Source organism: Plasmopara halstedii (assembly GCF_900000015.1).
Source record: "Plasmopara halstedii genome assembly, contig: Scaffold_218, whole genome shotgun sequence".
In the NCBI taxonomy this organism is placed as follows: Eukaryota; Oomycota; class Peronosporomycetes; order Peronosporales; family Peronosporaceae; genus Plasmopara; species Plasmopara halstedii.
In genome coordinates, this window is record NW_020187139.1 from 349872 (window position 1) to 367998 (window position 18127).

Sequence of the window (18127 nt, forward strand, 5' to 3'; positions counted from 1 at the left end):
TTTTAATGTACTCAGGGTCACAATGTAGCATTTGAAGAAAGCCGATTTACTGGGAAGTCTGTCTGACTTGCGCGTTGATGATCATCCTTGATTTTTCGGCATTTATGTGACTAATAAAGCGCTTTTGATATTGCAATTTCAAAGGTGTTGGTGCGGGAGCATTCTGTTTTCCACGAAAATTTAATTCTTCGCTTAGACTGCCATTTCAACTCCAGCTATTGTGTATTGGGTGGTCGGGGCTAACATATAAGGTACTACCGACAAAAGTGGCCAATTGCTACGTTCTGCAGAACGTAGCAATTTATTCAGTGGTTCTCCTGGAACTTTTACCGTGTGTACAACTAGTTGCTCTATTATTTTTGCCTGTGGTACCGTGGCCGAAAGATAGCCGAGATATTGCCGAACAATTGCGATTGTCGCTCCTTTTTCCGCTTTAGAATTACCTTGAGCCAAGTCAATTTCCCAGGGATATGTTGTACCTGTCGAAAGTTTTTGTACCGGGCACGTTAGCGATAGTATGTTTACTTGGTTCGAAGCACTTTCCGTTTTTTTTAAATTCAGCCAAGAAATGCATCCGCTGAAGATCTGTTGCTGCGCTTGTATAGCGAATGGCTTGCTTTGCCCATCATGATATGTCTCTTGCTGCCTTTGAAGTGTATGGTTATTGGATTTGAAAAGGCTAAAAGTGTAACGGTGGCATTGCCGTGTCGAAATACTTCATGTTTCACCATTTATGGTCGCCACAGGAAGTGCAGTGCTCATTTTATACTGTATTGCAAGCTCTGTCATTACTATCCAGTTAAACTGCGAATCATCACCACCTACACCAACATTATGGACTCACGTACGTTACGCAAGCTGTGCATGTACTGAAGGCCCCACTCGCAATGGCAAGACAAAAAAGCGCGTAAGCTCATGAGACACTAAGTAAATTTTATTCGTACCGTGGCCGTTGACCGATTTTAAATACATTCAAAGGTTCGCCTCACAGGCACTATAAAAGCCGTTTGGACCAGCGTACTTGCACTTATAATCTCAATTATCGACGATCCTACTAGAACAGATGTGATGAGGTACGAATTACAATTATTAATTGAAGCGTATCATTGACTCTGAATTCGTGCTGTGCAACTTCCGCAGTGCTGGCATATTGGAGCATTAGTAATCTCGGCAATAGCGGGGTTTTGGATACTTATCTCCAATTCTAAATATTTCTGGCATCAGCTCGCCTCGACTACGAAAATGGCTAGGAGCCCATTGTTCCTTACAGCGGCCACAAAAATCATAAAAAAGAAGCAAAGTGATTAATTCATTCCTCGACAAAAAAAAGAGGCAGCTACTATTTTCCGTAAAGTTATGCCGAATCGGCGATCTAGTGCGGCAGAAAGCTGCGGAGCATGGAAAGGTTTGCACTAGAAAAACTTGAGTAAAAATTTCGAAATTTTTTTTTGATCACTCTTTCAAATTATTGTGCACGTCGGATTGATTTTAGATTGCAATAATCGATAATCTGTTTCAGTATAGTTTGGCTCATTGGTATGATATGAGAGATTTGTCACCAGTCTTTACCTATAAATGTATAACCTATAATGCTGCCCAAAGTTAATATACATAAATACTTATCAGAACTAGAAGTTCCTTTCCAGCCAATAGGAAATACCCCTACGTCCTCTCTTACATTCGCGCTGGCTGCCCTGAATCTGTATACGAAAGTGTGGAAAGCTGCGTCCTGAGCTATACGAAGGGTTTCTATCAGCTATCCAAATTTGCTGAGGAATCGTACGGCAATCGTTAAAATTAATTTTTCGCGCGATGATGTGGATCGGGTGCTGCACAGGGGTCAACGCGCGAATGCTCTTTCTTACTGCTTGTAGTATGATCGAGTATATTGCGCATACAGTAGTGCTCGTGCTCGGTCCAATGTTGACGCTGCACTTTTATCCAGAGACGTCATTTCATCTTCTCGGCTTTTACACAGCCATCATTTCCGGCTCCGGCTTCCTAGGCCATGCGCTGAGTTGCGGCTTCTGGATTCATTTGGCAAGCTCACTCAAAAGTAGTAAGGGCGTAATATTATGGGGATTGGCGGTCACGGGAGCTGGTTTTTTCAGCTTACTGCTTTGTAAGAGCCTCCTGGCCATGGCAATCGTCCGGTTCGCGACTGGACTCTGTAGTGGTGTATTACCTGTGGCTCTAATCGAGATTGACAACATTTGCGGTAACAGGCAGACAAAATTGGCGCAATTTGCCAGGACGCTCGGTGTGGGTTTTGGAGCAATTGGAACCTTTGCGTTCATCAAGCTCAGTGCAAATTTGCCAGATAAAACAAACGAAGACCCTGTTGCGAGGGACTCGTCTATGTACTTTTATCCATTTTGTTTTGTATCGATCCTTGCATGGATTGCAGTCATGGTAATGCTCTTAGGGCTCCGTCTGCGTAGTCGAACAGCATACTCGCAGCTTGCAGAAGATGATGACGATATCTTAAACTTTATGCCACAGACCCAAAATGATCTGCAGTCGTCGCCGCGCTCATCGTCTAGCCTGAATACAAGCAGTACAAGCAGTAGCGAAAGTGGAAGTCCCATGGCCGCAGCTGTTGCCCATGTCAAGTCTGCTTTTGGAGAAACATTTAACCGGACCGCCATGGGTCTGGGATTAAAGAAAGCCATGGCATCACCGGCGAATTTGACTGCGATTAATCTTTTGGCGACCCCACAACCACATTTTCGTCTCATTCGAGGAATTTTACCTCATCATTTTCACGGGTACACTTCAGATGGTCATTTAATCGTCTGGGACTTTGTTGGTCGTGTCAAGATGGACAGACTGCACGCTGCGTGCTTCACGACAGCTGATTTACGTGACCATTACCGATTTTTTTTTGCATTCGCACAAGAAAAGTTTTTACGCACACCAAATCAAAAGATTGTCTATATTGTCGATTTAGATGGTCTTTCGCTTCGAGACGTTGATGCCCGAGCAGTTGATATAGCTTGTGCGATTGTGAAGACGCTACAGTTTGAATTTCCTGATCGCCTGCAAGCTCTGGCGGTTCTTAACGCGCCTGTTTGGTTTTCGCAGGTCATGACAGGTATTCGTCCTCATTTGGCGAAGCGTACTGCCGACAAAATATCGTTTCTGTCGAAGAAAACGGCCACACATGATTTGATTTCGCTTGTTGGAATTGATAGCTTGCCTCAACGCTATGGTGGACGTAATGGTGTTGAAATTAGTAAAAGTGCTCAGGAACGAGCTTTAGATGACTTGCTCAGACGAACTACAGCGTCGTTAGAGCGCACAATTGAGATTGTGGGTACTCCTCGATCAGGACGCGGAAATATGCCGCTATCTCGTGATGGCAGTGTCCGCAGTGATGAAGAGAGTGACGAAGAGGCATTCTTTGACTGCTCTGAGTATGGACTTCAGGGTGTGGAGGACTTGGAAGATCAGGAGCCTTTGGTCTCTGTTATTGTCCATTCTCATGAAAATTTGTCATCTAAAACTGAAACAATTAGTAGAATTAGCGCCGGGAGCTCTGGGGCGTATCAAGCGCTGGAGAAGAAGCCGATGCAAGCGACGATGGCAGCCGAAAATCTTGAACTTGCGATCACACGCGAGCCCCTGGCCTGTCTTGTGCTGCTGGTTTATTTTTTCTGGTTGCTAGTGCAACAAAGTTTCGATGAATTGATACCGCTTTGGTTTTTCTTGCAGAGTTCGATAAACCTGGGTGGTAGCGTTCATGCCGAACCGCCAATATCGCGCTCCACTGTATCGTCAATTACGCTAACCATTGCGGGCGCTCTGGCGTCTTTATCTCTGGTCGTTCTACTAGGTCAGATCGTGTCAAACATAATCTGCCGTTCTGCTCGCAATGTCATGACACCTCTCGCGACGCTTCGTCTTGGGTTGCTTCTTCAAATCCCAATTTTAATTAGCTTTCCGTTGATTCAAATATTTTTTGATGAGCCGCCTCTATCATGGATTGTTGTGGTCAGTGCTCTTGCAATGAAGCAACTTGTTGCTGGCGTGGCGTCGCATGGGATTATGACGCTTATCGACAATTCAATTGCTGTCAATCGACGTTTAGCAGTACACCGGTCAGCGCAGCGAGCTTGCTATGCGAGCCATTTCATCTCGAGTGGGGCTCCAGCGCTTTTCGCACTTTTAGCCTACTTTGAGCAAGTCTTCCCGTTTGACCAAAGTTTGCTGTGTTTGGTACAAGCCCTCGGATTGCTCTTTTTACTTATCTTCTCCGTTGCTATTCCAAGTCGATTGAATTTTCCTGTGCTGTTTAGCATGGGCAAGCGGTAAACAACACTTAGATTGAGTTAAGTATTTCCTCTGCGTTTATGTCAAACTTGGTCTTAGATGGTACTGTAATCGTACGAAGTATGAAAAAAGCAGGTTGCTAAAATCGATATCTACATTCTGGTCCTTCGCTTGAAATGGTATAATCGCAATGCGCTTTTCAGCGGCCTGTGATGACCCCGTTCTTAAAGTGCTTGCACTCTACGCTTAAAATGTACCTTCTTTTGTGGGTGTATACTTGGCCATACCTGAGCGTTGGTACTCAAAAAGCACGCCAATTAAGACAATGTTGAGTAAGACAAGCGGATAAAACTGCATGTAAAAGAGGACGTCCCAGTGGTAAATGGCCAAAAAGTATGCTGCGTAAACAGCTGTGATGTGAGCGCTGATGCCGAGAAACGACGCCACGCGCACAAGTCCGCCAAACTTCTGGCGGTAGATGTTATGGTATTCACTGGTGCATGACGCGAGCAACGCCTGACGGTCCATTTCCGCTTGAGAAGCAGCATCCGATGTAAAACTGGCCTGAATAGCCAGATACACCGAATAGATACCCAGCAGGATCGTATCCAAAGCGCATGCTGATTGTTCGCGTGCTGCACGATACTCGGCACGTACGCTAGCAACCGTTTCGCCATCACACTCGGACTGCGGGAGCGCATTCTCCATATACACGTTTTTGATCTTGTCGTAAATGATTGCGTGAAGCCAAAGGGACATGCCTGCCCAGAAGCAAAGGTGAAAGTAAATAATACTTCCACCATAGTGGTGCTGCATGACATCACCCATAACCCAAAAGTTTGGGGCGATGACTAGACCGTCCACAACGCCATCCAGAATTCGACCCGTGCGGGTGCCACGCTTGCACAGCCGTGCGACCTGTCCGTCCGTACAGTCTGAAACAATCCACGTAAACATGAGAGCTGAAGCCCCCAACAATGAATTTCGGGACTCCCATCCCAGAGGATAGTGAAACTCCGAGTCGTAAAGGCACAAGGCAGCACCCCAACCAAGAAATAGACCAAATATCGTAATTTGATTCGGGGTAATCACAAATGGCAGGTAGCTCACAATAACAGCAGGCACAGCCGCCAGTCGTCGATGCCAATAATAGTCGATCAGCTCCTCAACGTCGTACATTTTAGTGCACGTGGCATTATAATAGCGTTTAATTAACGACTCGTGCGATGTCTCTTTTGAAAATACAGAGGCAGCTGATGCCGAGCTCTTGTGTGCGAACTTTATTGTGTCTAATCTTCCGTCGTCACTGCTCGTTGGCGAGTTTGATAGCGAGCCGTTGCGGTACATCATACTCCTAGACGATGATTTGATTGTGGACCTGTGGGTATCTCTATTTGCGTTTACGTCTACTGTGGGCATCGATGTCTGCAACGCAGCTTCTGTTTATGCGGCGGCGTAAACTCGGAATGAAGCCAAGCCTCAATTTTACCGATGACGTGTCGCATAGAACGTACAGTATAGAGGGCTACAGGATTGTGAAGACTTTTACAATAATACAAGGTCAAGAATACTCATACTGTTATATCCAATCAGCTTGAAAATTAAAATTGATTAATTTTCGCGAGCTCAGCTGTCTAAGCGTCGCCTTAAATCAGAGATGCTTTGTACTCGATATTATGCAGGGCATTCTGCGTATATGGACCTCAAACATATCTCGGAATCCTAAATTTTACAGTACGAAATAAGGTGTGCTCAATGATTCATGAAGTCTGTCGTCGTCTGATTCAACCTGTCCGGCAATTTTCTTACGAAAGCGATAAAGCTTTAATGTATCAAGCAACTGCGCCGCAAGAAGACCAAACAAAGTTCACTTAAGTAATGTTTGGTTTAGATGCGCAAATTACAGGTAAAGCAAGTATTGTAGAGCCCAATCTCTGCAGATGTGCATCTATTTCTCTATCGACTGGCTGGCTGTATCGTATACCTTCGCTACCCAGTATCATAACTAAAAGGATCTGACTCTGCGACACTTCTTTTTGAGCAGATGCCCTCGAACATAAAAAATGTCTGCAATGACATAAGTAAATTATATATTTCTGTGCAAGTAGGATGTAGGATGCAACGTTGGACCCATATATGGATATGATTTATCAGTGAGTCAGTGAAATATTCAGTCAAATGCAAAGAAGCGTATAATGCTTCTCAATTCAGTATACCCAAGTCTAATGCTAGATAATTTTTTTGTGACATGATATGCATTGTAAGCGGAGTAAGTTACATTTGGTTTATATGATTGCGACGGTAAGCTTTATCGTAAACTTTAGTAACGAATGGTTAAGCGTCGCAGATATGTGCTTTAAGAAGATCCGCTGGAATGTGGCTCGTGCATCATCGACCGAATAAGTTTTGATGACACTGGGAGCTCCCGCTCAATTAAGGGGAAGAGAGAGATACTGCATACTTGTATAGCTTTGAGGAAGTTTCCATGCAGAATGTACTTCATCTGAAATCGCCGTATGTAAGTGGGTGATCCCCCTGATGCTTAAGAGAGCTATCAATCAATCGGTGTCTCGGTTTTATTACACCACTTCTACGTTGTTGTCTTTTTCCGAATAAATACCTGCATAAATTAAACGATGATTTTCGTTAGCGCTCTTCCAGATTCGTAAGCACTTGAATCATCATCGCACCATTCAGATGCTCCAAAGCAAGCATCAATGCCTGGGTTCCCAATCTACCGTGTCCTTGCGCCTACAAAACCACTAACCTCTAAGTTGTCCAACCAGTTTGATAAAATTGCTGATAAAAGGTACCTTTACAGCAACATAGAGCTGATGCGCCAGCGAAAGCCCAGGAAGCGATAACTCCATTCTGTCACAGGCAGAGGAACGCATTCTATCACTGTCATGAAAGTAAATCGCAACAAACTCAAATTTACCTTTCTGCCTCTTTCAATGCGATGCCCATGTCCTTTAAGAAATGCTCTACGAAAAAACCCGGATCAAAGTCTCGCTTCAGAATTCGCGGACCCATTTTACTGATCGACCAAGACCCTGCCACACCAGCACTGACAGCACGAATGGCTTCGTCCATGTCAAGACCACATTTTTTTGCGTACAAAAGACTTTCTACCACTCCAATCATACTAGTGGCAATCAGAATTTGGTTCATCATTTTTGTGTGTTGCCCTGCGCCAGCGGGTCCCATATGTTGAACGGACTTGCCCATTATACTAAGAAAAGGCATCGTGACATAGACGGATTCGAGATCGCCACCCACCATTATAGATAGTGTGGCGTCACGAGCGCTGACATCCCCTCCGGAAACAGGTGCATCAAGCGTTAGAACGCCCTTCAGTTTAGCCACATCATAGATTTTTTTCGCTAAGGCAGGTGAGCTGGTCGTCATGTCCACAATAATGCTTCCTGTCTTCATTCGCGAGAGCAAACCTGAGTCTGCGTCCAACACCACCGACTTTACATCCCTTGGATACCCCACCATAATAAAAACAATATCTACGGAAGTCAAAGAAAAGATATATTAGCATAAGAAGGATGTCAAAATAATTGTAGTCCTACCAACCTGAATTTTGAGCGACTTCAGCAGGAGATCCAGCCACTCTTGCTCCCATTTCCCGCAACCCATCGCACTTTGATAACGTTCGATTGTAAACAGTAATCTCATAGCCGTGATTCTGTGTAGTATAATAGTACATGCAGTCAGTCGATAAGGCGACTTTGCCGCTAAATTCTTAAAACGTACAATTAAATGTCCGCACATACTAGCACCCATAGTTCCCGTTCCAATCCAGCCCAGACTATTTTAAAAAATGAGCACGATTAACAGTACAATAAAAAATACAAACGTACCGAATCTTAGCACGAGGAATAGCGGACATAAGCTCGAGCCCTGAAGTTTGAAAAAGCGCTGCAACTGTTTTAAAAAAATTCAGACTTTGATAACCACACCAGACAACCGAGTTGAATATTAACTCACCGTTTGTCTTCAAAGTCTGATCTTCTAAATCTTGGTGTAAGGTGGTATCGATCGGTTGCTCAATTGATGCAGCCGAAGTAGTGGCAGGTACTGTGATAGCGTGCTCTTCCTTCAGCCGGTTTTGCGAATTCGGGAGCGTTAATTCATCATCAATCACTACACGACTCTCTGAGTACGACTTGAACAAGTGCTCGCTTAAACGGTGATTGTGTCTGTTAATTTGTGCCACGACACGGACAATATATTTACTCTTGCCCTGTCCGAGAAAATCGCCAGGCTTGCGTTCCGAGATACAAGCGCGAATCATAGCAGGACATCCCATGTAACGATAGTGCTGTCGAGGTCGCTTTCCTTTTCCACGAGGTTTCGTCTTCACTCCATGCGTACACAAGTAAAGCTTTTTGACAAATCCGACGCTCTCATCAATTGGCTCTTTCATGCTATTTCGCTTAGCAGCTCGACAATTGACAGCTTTTGCTGAGTCAGACGTCCGTAGTCTCATAGGCTGATGCGTGGTCTCGCAGTATTTGTCCATGGAGCGGTGAAAGTCGTCCCACGAGTCGAAGGACTGCTCTAATCCTACACACTGCACAAGTATCTGCCCTTCGTCGGCTGTCGGAAGCAAAGGTGCGTTCAATTCTTCAATTTCTTCATCTTCGTGCTCGTCCTCTTGCAGCTCTGCGTCTGCCTCCCGCTTGCCTAAAAAACTCGAAAAGGAGGGCGATGTCTGCTGTATCGACACATCTTTCTGCGTGGTTTCTTGAATATTGGATGCAATCATATCCAAACGTCTATTTGAAACTTTCGGAATTGCCGAGAAATCAGAGCTATCATCGAGAGACGTACTTCTGCGATGCCTCTCCTTGTCTTTGGAGTCCATAGCTTTTTTGCAAACACTCAAAATAAGGGGTTTTTGAATCAAAAAATGGGCGGGAAGGAAATAGGTTACATCTTTAGGTTTTTGACCCATAAGTTCATCTGTTCAAGTCTCCGTTGAAGAAATTGATCTCATCGAAACTGAAAGCGATGGCCGACGGTAATGCGTACAGTCGACGGCTGCGTAGCCACAGACACTCAGACTCGACATCTTCGGAGGATGAAGAGGAGTTACGATATGTTACAAGAAATAGTGGTCGGCGCTACGGGGTCTACACACCCGAGCCAGTGCAGCGCACGCTGAAGTTGCGTCCGGATGACGTCGAAGACGAAGACGAGGACAGCGATTTTGAGGGGATAGATGACTATAGTGTACCAATTTATCGAAGTACGACATATAGTCCTCCTCTAATACACGAGGAGAATGTGAATGAGTTTGACGATGGTGAGGAAGAGAGCGTTGATGAACACGAAACGTTTGAACACGAAACACAACGGTCTGAGCTCAAGAAACGAGCAGCAGGTGCTGCTGAGATTTTTAAAAGCTCTTACAACATAATTGATGTTTGGCAGAAAGCTATAAATCTTAAGATTTTTGGGATGCTGTCCAAATACTTCAGAAGATTGTGGCGCTTCGTGCTGCGCAATTCCTTTATGGCTGTGAATGTACTGTGGCTCCTGGCACCACTGTGCTGTTTTGTAATTGCTGTTACGGCTCCACAGTACATGACAACAGCTATCCAATATGTGGATATTTTGTCCTTGAAAGCTTTTGGTGTACGGGAAGGCGCTCAATTCGACAAAGGAACGATGCGCTCTGTTGTGCAGGAGATAGTCGATATGAAGCTTGTGGGTATTAACGAAGAGCTTGGGTTGTTACGTCAGACTGTGCGATCTCAAGAGCTGGAGATTAAAGCGTTGAAGCTGCTTCATGATACGTTGCGCCACGATCATGATGATCAATTTCGAATGTTAAGCATTGCAGAGCCTCATAGCTTGATTAATATTCATATTGATTCAGTTGTTGCCAAACACACGGAAGGATTGGTACGTTTTAAAAGTTGTGCTTTGATCTTTGTGCGCTTTTAAAATTCGTGGGTGTGGCATGCTGGCGCAGCGGGATGAGTTCACAAACACTACGCTACAGCTAGGACAAGACTTACAGACTGCAGCGAAGCAACAGTCGGATCTTTTTGCTGTTCTCAAGAAACAGAAAGACGAGATAGATGTACGTTTGAGAAAAAGAGTCAATAAATCACGTAGCGTAACATGCAAGTGTGGCCAATTGTTGTGCGATGTAGTTGGTACAAGACATGTTACAAAAATCAAGTTCGGGTCCAACTTCAGATGCTGCAAACGAAAATGCCCGCGTGATGTCAATGATAAACGAATTGAAGGACTGGCGTGAATCTTTTGAGCACAAGATGCAAGTTGAGATGCAGCGTAAAGTACACGAAATTGAAAGCCGGTTGTCAAGTGTGTTACAGGATGAGAAAAGCTCACTTTCATCTAGTGTCGATGCTTTTCGTGGTTTGGATGCTACTGATCCGGGTATACTTCGAGTAATAGAAGTTGCGGTTCAGGCTGTTGAGATTAAGAAAACTGGACGAGTGGACCACGCTGCTCTTGCTAATGGTGCATCCATCATTTATTCAGAACGGTACGCCCGCTGTGTTCAAATATAAAATTAAAAAAGTGCATTCTATTGACATTGCGGCTACGCCGTACAAGTGATCTTCTTTATCAGGAAGGATCTTCTCTTACGCAGTTGTTAAATCGAATTGTTGGCTTGAGCGTCTTTGAAAATGAAAAATTTACATCTCCTTCATTTCGTCGCGCCCCAAACTCAATCCTAGGACAGCTGTTGTCGTCCGGAGAGAATCCATGGTGGCTGTCGCGCCATAATGGTCGGCCTGAAACAGCCTTATCTGTATGTGCCGTTAGCATTTCAATATCATTAGCATTGAGTGATGACTCTTTGCATAGGAAACGATGGAAATAGGTAGTTGCTGGGGCATCGCCGGCTCGTCGGGCCGCCTTTCAGTGAAATTTGCGCAGCAGATTATTGCGGATGCAGTTACTATCGATCACATTCCCGCACAAATTGCTTCCGATTTCAGCTCTGCGCCATATCAATTTCGTATTTTGGTAAAGTACAATTCAGACAATAATGGTTGAAACGTGTACTAATACTTGGACATTGTAGGGCATAGCAGGTCATCCTCTGCGTGAAACTGTGGATCTTATATCGTTTGGAAACTTTTCCTATGCTAGCAAAGGACCGGCTAGCCAAAGCTTTAGGCTAACATCGCCTTTGGTAAGTTCTGTTTGATTTAATCTATATTGACCTTGACTGGCGTCCTTAATCACAGAGTCAGCGTTCTCCGATCGATGGTATTACCCTGGAAATCCTGTCAAATCATGGAAATGCTGAATACACCTGCCTTTATCGCTTCCGTGTTCATGGTCAGCTTGCGTAAGCAATAAGTATAACAAAAAGTCCACAGGATCATGAAAGCATTAATTTTACACAATTTACTTTATTTGAAGTTCAGAAAGCTCTCGTTCCAACATAGCTTTACGACAAAGATATCGAGGTAAATGTAGTAGCAATTGGTGTTTCTAGCTCAATGAAGAGCCTATTCGGATTGACTGGTGTAGTACAATGATTGACGGATGCAAACGCATGAACTCGATACGCCTTCGTACTTCTTATTTAGGTTTATCCACACCATCTTGCGTAATCCGCAAAATTGTGCGATCACATCATCTTGTCCGACCCACACTCTTGATACCAGGGCACGTGAAGCCCCATTTCACTCTCCCTCTTGAAGCGCAACTATGTCACACAATTTGACTCGGATGTTAATACAGCCGAAACATCTTTGAAGGAATTGTTTTGCAAGATTGTGAACACCTACAGTTGACGCCTCAAATGGGGCTCGCGTGTCTAAGATACCTCAACATTACCCGGATCTTCTTCACGCATTCTCTGCTAAATGAGCCCTGTGTCGAGAGCACGAAAGACACCCAGTCTCGCTGGTTCCGAGAACGCCCGCGGGTAGAGCTCCTGCACGCGGTGCAACTTCGGACAGTACGTCCGCGGCGTTAAGGGAAATTCAGCCCAAGCTCTAGGTAATCGAGTACCGCGTAGCACATTGTCAGTGACAAAACCGCACGACTCAAAACACAGATGCGATGTCTGCTCCCGACCGCGTTCCACGACCTCCACGGGCGATAAAATTACCTCGTCGAGGATTTAACGGAAGTTGACTACGAGTCGAATGCTCCGTTCCCAGGATGAAAAAAGAAGAGGGCGAGGTGCCCCTGCGGCACGATCTGAACCCCGCTCGATTCTTGCGGACGCCGTGCCCGATTTCCGACCTCTCGACTCCCGGGGAAGTGGAGTCATTACCAATACCCTTGACGGGGCATTGAAGCAGCAGCTGGATGCTGTCCGCAGGACGGCTCTCATGCGCGCGCATTCACGGTAAAATCTTAACTCTCGTCTGGAATACGGCTTTAGCTCGGTAAATCCGCTACAGAAGCGAAAGACGCGATCGTTGGGCATCTACATGATCTGGCCTCCGGCCACTACACAAGCTGAGCTTGAAAACAAAAGATCTTCGAGCCTGCTTCTTGGTTCATCAAGAAATGCTACGTACCGCACTCGACTTCGTGCTCAAAGAGGCTGCGGTCCTGTACCCGCGATTCGGGCGATTCCTGTGGTGCTCGCTCGTGGCAAAACCCCTGCAGATTACGAAGAGCTCTTTGAGGATGGGCGCGGCAGCACCGGACACCGGAAGCTTTCCTAGCTGTACAGTTTCCAGTTGAGCCACCTGGAGGTGGACACGCGCGTGGGACTCCATCTTCGGTTTGAGTTTGCCAAACTCAAGACGCATTGCCGACTTCCTTCGAATTGTCGCCTTGCGACGTATGAATTGACCCGTCACACTCCCGAACGAGCTCTATGGTCTCTCACACGGATGAGGCTGCGACCGCGGCGGCTTGGGCTATAACTATAGCTCAGCTCATGGTCCTTCGACTTACCTAGCTATTGCCAAGGAGCACGGGGTGTACGCCGCGGAACGTCATGATCCCTCTAATCATAAGCGACTACGACGTCGGGGCAGTCTTGCCAAAGTGGCACCTCAAAGCATACGAATTTTCGGAGTTTGTGTATCCTCGCCATTTCACAAAATACTGGGTTTGATCTTGGCGACGACGTCAACCCGCAAGACGTTCCACGTGATAGTGTACACCACCATTTTTGTCGAGAAGAGTCGGCGGCGGACGATGACAACCGGGTCGATCGCTGTCCGGTAATTTGCGATGCTCTTCGAGATCTCTAGGACGGGGATTGTCGCGATCGGGACTCCGCTGAGCGTCATGCTGGGTTGCATACCGCTGCGCAGAATTAGCCATTGAGCAGAAAAATGCGTCGCTTCATACGAAGATGGAGCACTTGGTGCCGTTGGAGATGATTATCGTTGCACTCCGTGTTCGAAAACAGTTGCTGGTCTAGCTTTTGGTGTTCTAGTGTCATTTACTTGCGCCGGATCTCGGAACGGCTTAAGCGCCCCCATAAAACGCCGGGTGGGTGCGCATCCGTTTCGAAAGATTTAGCGTATCCGTAAGGCCCCACTCGGCTGTAACCTTAAAAGGTTCGATAAACCGTGGACGAAACTTCGTCGTCTTAAAGACAGCAGAAATTACATGGGTAGAAAGGTTTTTTGCATTTAATAAAACCTGGTCTATGACCCCAAATTTTTTAACATTTCTTTTGCTTGTTCTGTCTGCAAATTCTTTATGCATGTCCTGGCTTTCTACCATCTCAAGCCGAACGTGTCGTAAGACACTCAGTCTGGTAGACATGAAACCGCTAACTTCTTTACGAACAGCGAGGGACTGACATCAGCTAGCTGCTCGGCTATTCTCCCCCACCAAGCCCTGAGCCATGTGGTGGCGGCGGCAGCGGGACGCGAAGATGGACGAGCCCGTTCACAAAGAACGGTGTGTAGCCGGTAGATGAATGTACTACTTTGTTCAGAGAGAAATCTACGAGTGGCGACATGGTCCTCCAGCGTCTCGGTGTCTCGGCGCAGACGTTTCGAAAGACTTCCTCGACGACTCGATTCACGCACTTAGTTTGACCATCAGTCTACCGATGGTCCGCTGATGACATATTCAGTTTGGTGTCCAGCACCCGAAAGATCGTCGACTAAAACTTTCCAGTGAACCGTGGGTCTAGGTCATAGACAATTGACTCCGGGAGTCTAACTTACAATCCATCAACAGCGTCGCTGTACCCACACCGTGGATGGTGTTCGGCACCGCCGCATGATGAACCATCTTGCTCAAACGGTCGACGAAAACCACGAAACCGGTGTTGCCTGCCGATTCCTTCGGCAGGCCAAGCACAATGTCTAAATTCATGGACTGACAAATCCGGAGGGTTCCGACCCGCATTCGTAGAGGGTTTCACTCGTTAACACATCTCACACGTGCGCACATAGCTGCTCGTTCATTTGTATCGCTTGGGTACCAGTAGTGGGAACTGACAGAGCTGTAGGTCTTACCCATCGAGCCGGTGCTATAATACAGCAATCCGTTATCCAGCGAATATGGTGCGACAACATCGTTTTGCCCGAGTTCCTAAATTGGCCTGTAGCACCGCTACGCACATACATATCAACCGCGTTTGCGGCGCGGATCAAATGAGCAAGCTTATAATCTGGTCTGCGTCACAATGCATCAGCCAAACTTTCTACTTTCCTGGCTTATACTTCGCCTCAAAGTTATATTCTGCAAATAATGAGAGCCACCTGGCCATCCTCTGCGATAGATGGGGCGACTGAGTCACAGTGCGTAGTGACGCATGATCTGTGTAGATCACGAACGTGTTTTAGCCGAGCAGGTGAACCCTGAACTTAACAAGTTTATACTTAATTGCAAGATATTCCTTGGCTTGAGCTGGGCAGCTCTTCTCTGCAGCCTTGAGCTGGCGAGATTTGAACGCAATCCCCCGATCTCGCCCCTCGGCGTCTGCTTGTAGCAGCGGTAAAGTCTGAAGCGTCACAGACAACACTGAAAGGGCTACCAGGGTCCGGCAACGCCGGTATTGGTGCATGAAGAAGGCCGTCTTTGACAACGTCAAAAGCCTTTCGATACTCGGTGTCCCAACACCATCCCGCATCCTTAAGAAGATTCGAGAATGGCCGTGCTATCTCTGCATGATCCTTGCTGTAATTGTGCAAGCAGTTGGCGAGGCCAAGCCGCTTACGCAAGTCCTTTTAGATCTTTGGAGCCGGCTAGTCCACAATGGCATTGACCTTAGCTGGATCCGCTCGAAGGCCTCGCTATCCGATAAAGCACCCTAAAAAGGTGACCTCTTCTGTGCCGAAGTTGCATCTGTCTACAGCTTATTCGCTCGTATGCACTCGAGAACCGCTCTTAAATTAACGATGAGGTTCTTTTCATCTGTTCTACTGGGCTCCGCATGTCTGTTCACGAAGATGTCGTCGAAGTATGTCTGTGCAAATGCCCGGTGGGGCCTAAAGAACTGCGTCACAAGACAACTAAATGCTGCTGGTGCATTTGACAGCCCTTGGGGAATCACCAGCCACTTCCGATGCATCGCGATCGGAGTTTTCATTGCTACCTTTCATGAGCATTTGGTAATACCCATCCAGCAAGTCGCAACCACATTGCTCTGGATAACATCTATTCTGGGATTTAGTGTCTGTGCCGGAATGGTGGCAGCGTTGAGCTTATTGTAAGCATGAAGATGCGCCACTTGCGCTTCGGCTTCCACATGCAAAACGTGGGAGAGACTTGCTCTCACGCACCATTCCTGCGTCGTGATTCGCACGGAAGAAGGCGTTGATGATATCACACTGCTCCTTGTGCAGAGACTATTTGTGTGTTACGCAGTATTTGGTTGCGGGAACCAGTTCGATCTCATGACGCACATCTTGTTTCTGAGGAAGGACCGACGCGGGTCTCTGGAGACTTGAAATATCTTTACCAAAGGATAGTACGGATCCGAGGGATTCGTCAGGATCAAAGATCCACTTCGTGCGCTCAGCGCCCTCTTGTTGCCCTCCATACCAGTATCTTCCTGGAGCGACGTCGAGTTCATCTCCTCTCCCGGTCGTGTAATAACTACTCCGGCTAAATCGCCTGACCGCCGAACTCTTCTAGGGGCATCTCGTCCAGCTGAAGAAGATAACCCACCGCGGAAATAGCCACGAGGCTGACGTCGCCATCTTCCTCTCGTCATACCGTTGACGATGGTGTATAAATATGCGCCATCGTCTACGCTAGACACACTCTGGATCAGGGTCGACGCCCAGGGTCCTGCAACCAGCATACGGCGTCGCCGTCGCCTCTGTGCAGAGGGGATATGTCTCGGTGATACCAGGGTGAACACGCACTCCGCGTCGTCCGGTGTCACCCTCACTGTCCGCCCCTTTGGAGTACCGATGTTATCTACAACATTCGACGAAGAGCTGCTATCCCGCAGTCTTCGTCCAGTAAATAACGTGCCACTCCACGCGCATCTGAAGGGCCGCACCCAAGATGCATCGGACTCTGTCCGACCACGCCATCAATGGCATGCAGCGACTGCTTCGCAACAAGAGCACTATCTAGTGGTTTTCGTGCCACTTCACATGCATCAAGGGGTCCTCGCCCTCGATACCTCGGCCCTTGGTCGACCATGTCACGCATGACATGCAGCGACTGCTTCAAAACTTGAGCAGCGCTTAGTGGGTTACGTGCCACTCTACGATCAGTCCACGAGCCACGCTCGGGACTCCTGTCCGACACACCGTTGGTGTCTACCAACTCGGACATTTCAATGTCCAGCATGTTGACCACCTCGGCCCAGTGCTCTCGCCAATAGCGCTTTTGTCTCCTAGCAGAGGTGGGTTCATGACACATCAAAGCTCCACCAGGAGACGTGCACGTAGCTCCCAAAGTATTTGACCTCCAATCAATCCATAGCTCATGGTGTTCCAGCCATGCCATTCCTAGGATGACGTTATAACTTGCATCCAAGTCTAAGACTAGACAGCGTTCCACGCTATCAAGGTCAAGGAACTTGACTCCGAAGTCCACAGGGACCTTCGGGGCCGTGACAAGTGTCCCCATCGCGAGGCGAACAGTGACGATGTCACCCAACCACGCTTTTAGCGCCTCAGCATACAGCTGTATTTCTTCCATCGTGGAGCGTCGGGAATTGATGAGGATCTTCCATGGCTTCTCAAAGCCCTTTACGGTCGCCTCCTCGACCAGCAAGCCCGGCTTGCATACACGTTCCGTGTTCAAAAGCATGGAGCTATTTGGGCTGAGCCCTGTTACACTTCCTCCTTGAAGCTCAACAGAACACAATTCTTCCCCAGTAAGTCGCCCCGCACCTACTGGGTGGTGTCGTTTCCCCGCGACGAAACAGACTGGTAGACATTGGGGCGATGGTTCGTAGAACCTTGACGCGCCATGCGCAGGGAACAACCGTGCCGATGGTGACGGGTGTCTCCACAGACAAAGCACCGACGTATGTTTGTGTGCTGCCCGGCAGCTCGGACCTCTCCTCCCTTGTCCTCAGCATAGCTGAGATCCATGACCCGCTCGACGAGCTGTTGGAGTGTGCATTCCAACCAAGTCGTGCCGACTTGAAATTAAATTCAGCATTCAATGCCACATTCACCGCCCGTTTAAATAAAAATGGATGCAAACGGAAGACTTCCATTCTGGCCACGCCAGTGCGGAGGCCTTCCATAAAGACGGTCACTATGACCGCCTCCGGAAGGGGAGCTGCTGCCATCCCGGCAATGAGAGTGCGCATCTCTTGGACAGAGTTCACCAATTCCTTGTTGCCCTGTCGGGCGGCAAGGAAACGCGATCACACGCGATATGCCTGAGTAGGCGGCGAGAACACTCGTGAGAGCTGCAATTTCAGCTCCGCCCAGGAGGGAAACGC

At 47.2% G+C, this 18127-nt stretch overlaps 6 protein-coding genes across 6 annotated transcripts; 3 read left to right on the forward strand and 3 right to left on the reverse strand.

Moving 5' to 3' along the window:
* Positions 1 to 733: 733 nt before the first annotated feature.
* Positions 734 to 1162, forward strand: PHALS_03369 (uncharacterized protein; the record flags this gene model as incomplete). The annotated part of the gene is made up of 3 exons (XM_024721946.1): positions 734 to 907; positions 979 to 1073; positions 1141 to 1162. The coding sequence occupies 3 exons, from the start codon at positions 734 to 736 to the stop codon at positions 1160 to 1162; spliced, it is 291 nt and encodes a 96-aa protein (XP_024573072.1).
* A 977-nt stretch (positions 1163 to 2139) lies between these two features.
* On the forward strand, positions 2140 to 4314 carry PHALS_03370 (Phosphatidylinositol transfer protein SEC14 and related proteins; the record flags this gene model as incomplete). Its single annotated transcript, XM_024721947.1, has 1 exon — positions 2140 to 4314. The coding sequence occupies one exon, from the start codon at positions 2140 to 2142 to the stop codon at positions 4312 to 4314; it is 2175 nt and encodes a 724-aa protein (XP_024573073.1).
* Positions 4315 to 4518: 204 nt separating this feature from the next.
* PHALS_03371 (cdp-alcohol phosphatidyltransferase) lies at positions 4519 to 5622 on the reverse strand (the record flags this gene model as incomplete). The annotated part of the gene is made up of 1 exon (XM_024721949.1): positions 4519 to 5622. The coding sequence occupies one exon, from the start codon at positions 5620 to 5622 to the stop codon at positions 4519 to 4521; it is 1104 nt and encodes a 367-aa protein (XP_024573074.1).
* Positions 5623 to 6851: 1229 nt separating this feature from the next.
* On the reverse strand, positions 6852 to 9148 carry PHALS_03372 (3-hydroxyisobutyrate dehydrogenase; the record flags this gene model as incomplete). The annotated part of the gene is made up of 8 exons (XM_024721950.1): positions 6852 to 6892; positions 6963 to 7023; positions 7086 to 7143; positions 7211 to 7787; positions 7855 to 7966; positions 8035 to 8089; positions 8142 to 8205; positions 8269 to 9148. 8 exons carry the CDS (start codon positions 9146 to 9148, stop codon positions 6852 to 6854), a joined length of 1848 nt encoding a protein of 615 aa, XP_024573075.1.
* Positions 9149 to 9294: 146 nt separating this feature from the next.
* Positions 9295 to 11624, forward strand: PHALS_03373 (Spindle pole body protein, contains UNC-84 domain; the record flags this gene model as incomplete). The annotated part of the gene is made up of 7 exons (XM_024721951.1): positions 9295 to 10191; positions 10262 to 10372; positions 10446 to 10804; positions 10876 to 11074; positions 11131 to 11292; positions 11351 to 11461; positions 11517 to 11624. 7 exons carry the CDS (start codon positions 9295 to 9297, stop codon positions 11622 to 11624), a joined length of 1947 nt encoding a protein of 648 aa, XP_024573076.1.
* A 5011-nt stretch (positions 11625 to 16635) lies between these two features.
* PHALS_03374 (uncharacterized protein) lies at positions 16636 to 17370 on the reverse strand (the record flags this gene model as incomplete). Its single annotated transcript, XM_024721952.1, has 1 exon — positions 16636 to 17370. The coding sequence occupies one exon, from the start codon at positions 17368 to 17370 to the stop codon at positions 16636 to 16638; it is 735 nt and encodes a 244-aa protein (XP_024573077.1).
* Between the last annotated feature and the right edge of the window lie 757 nt (positions 17371 to 18127).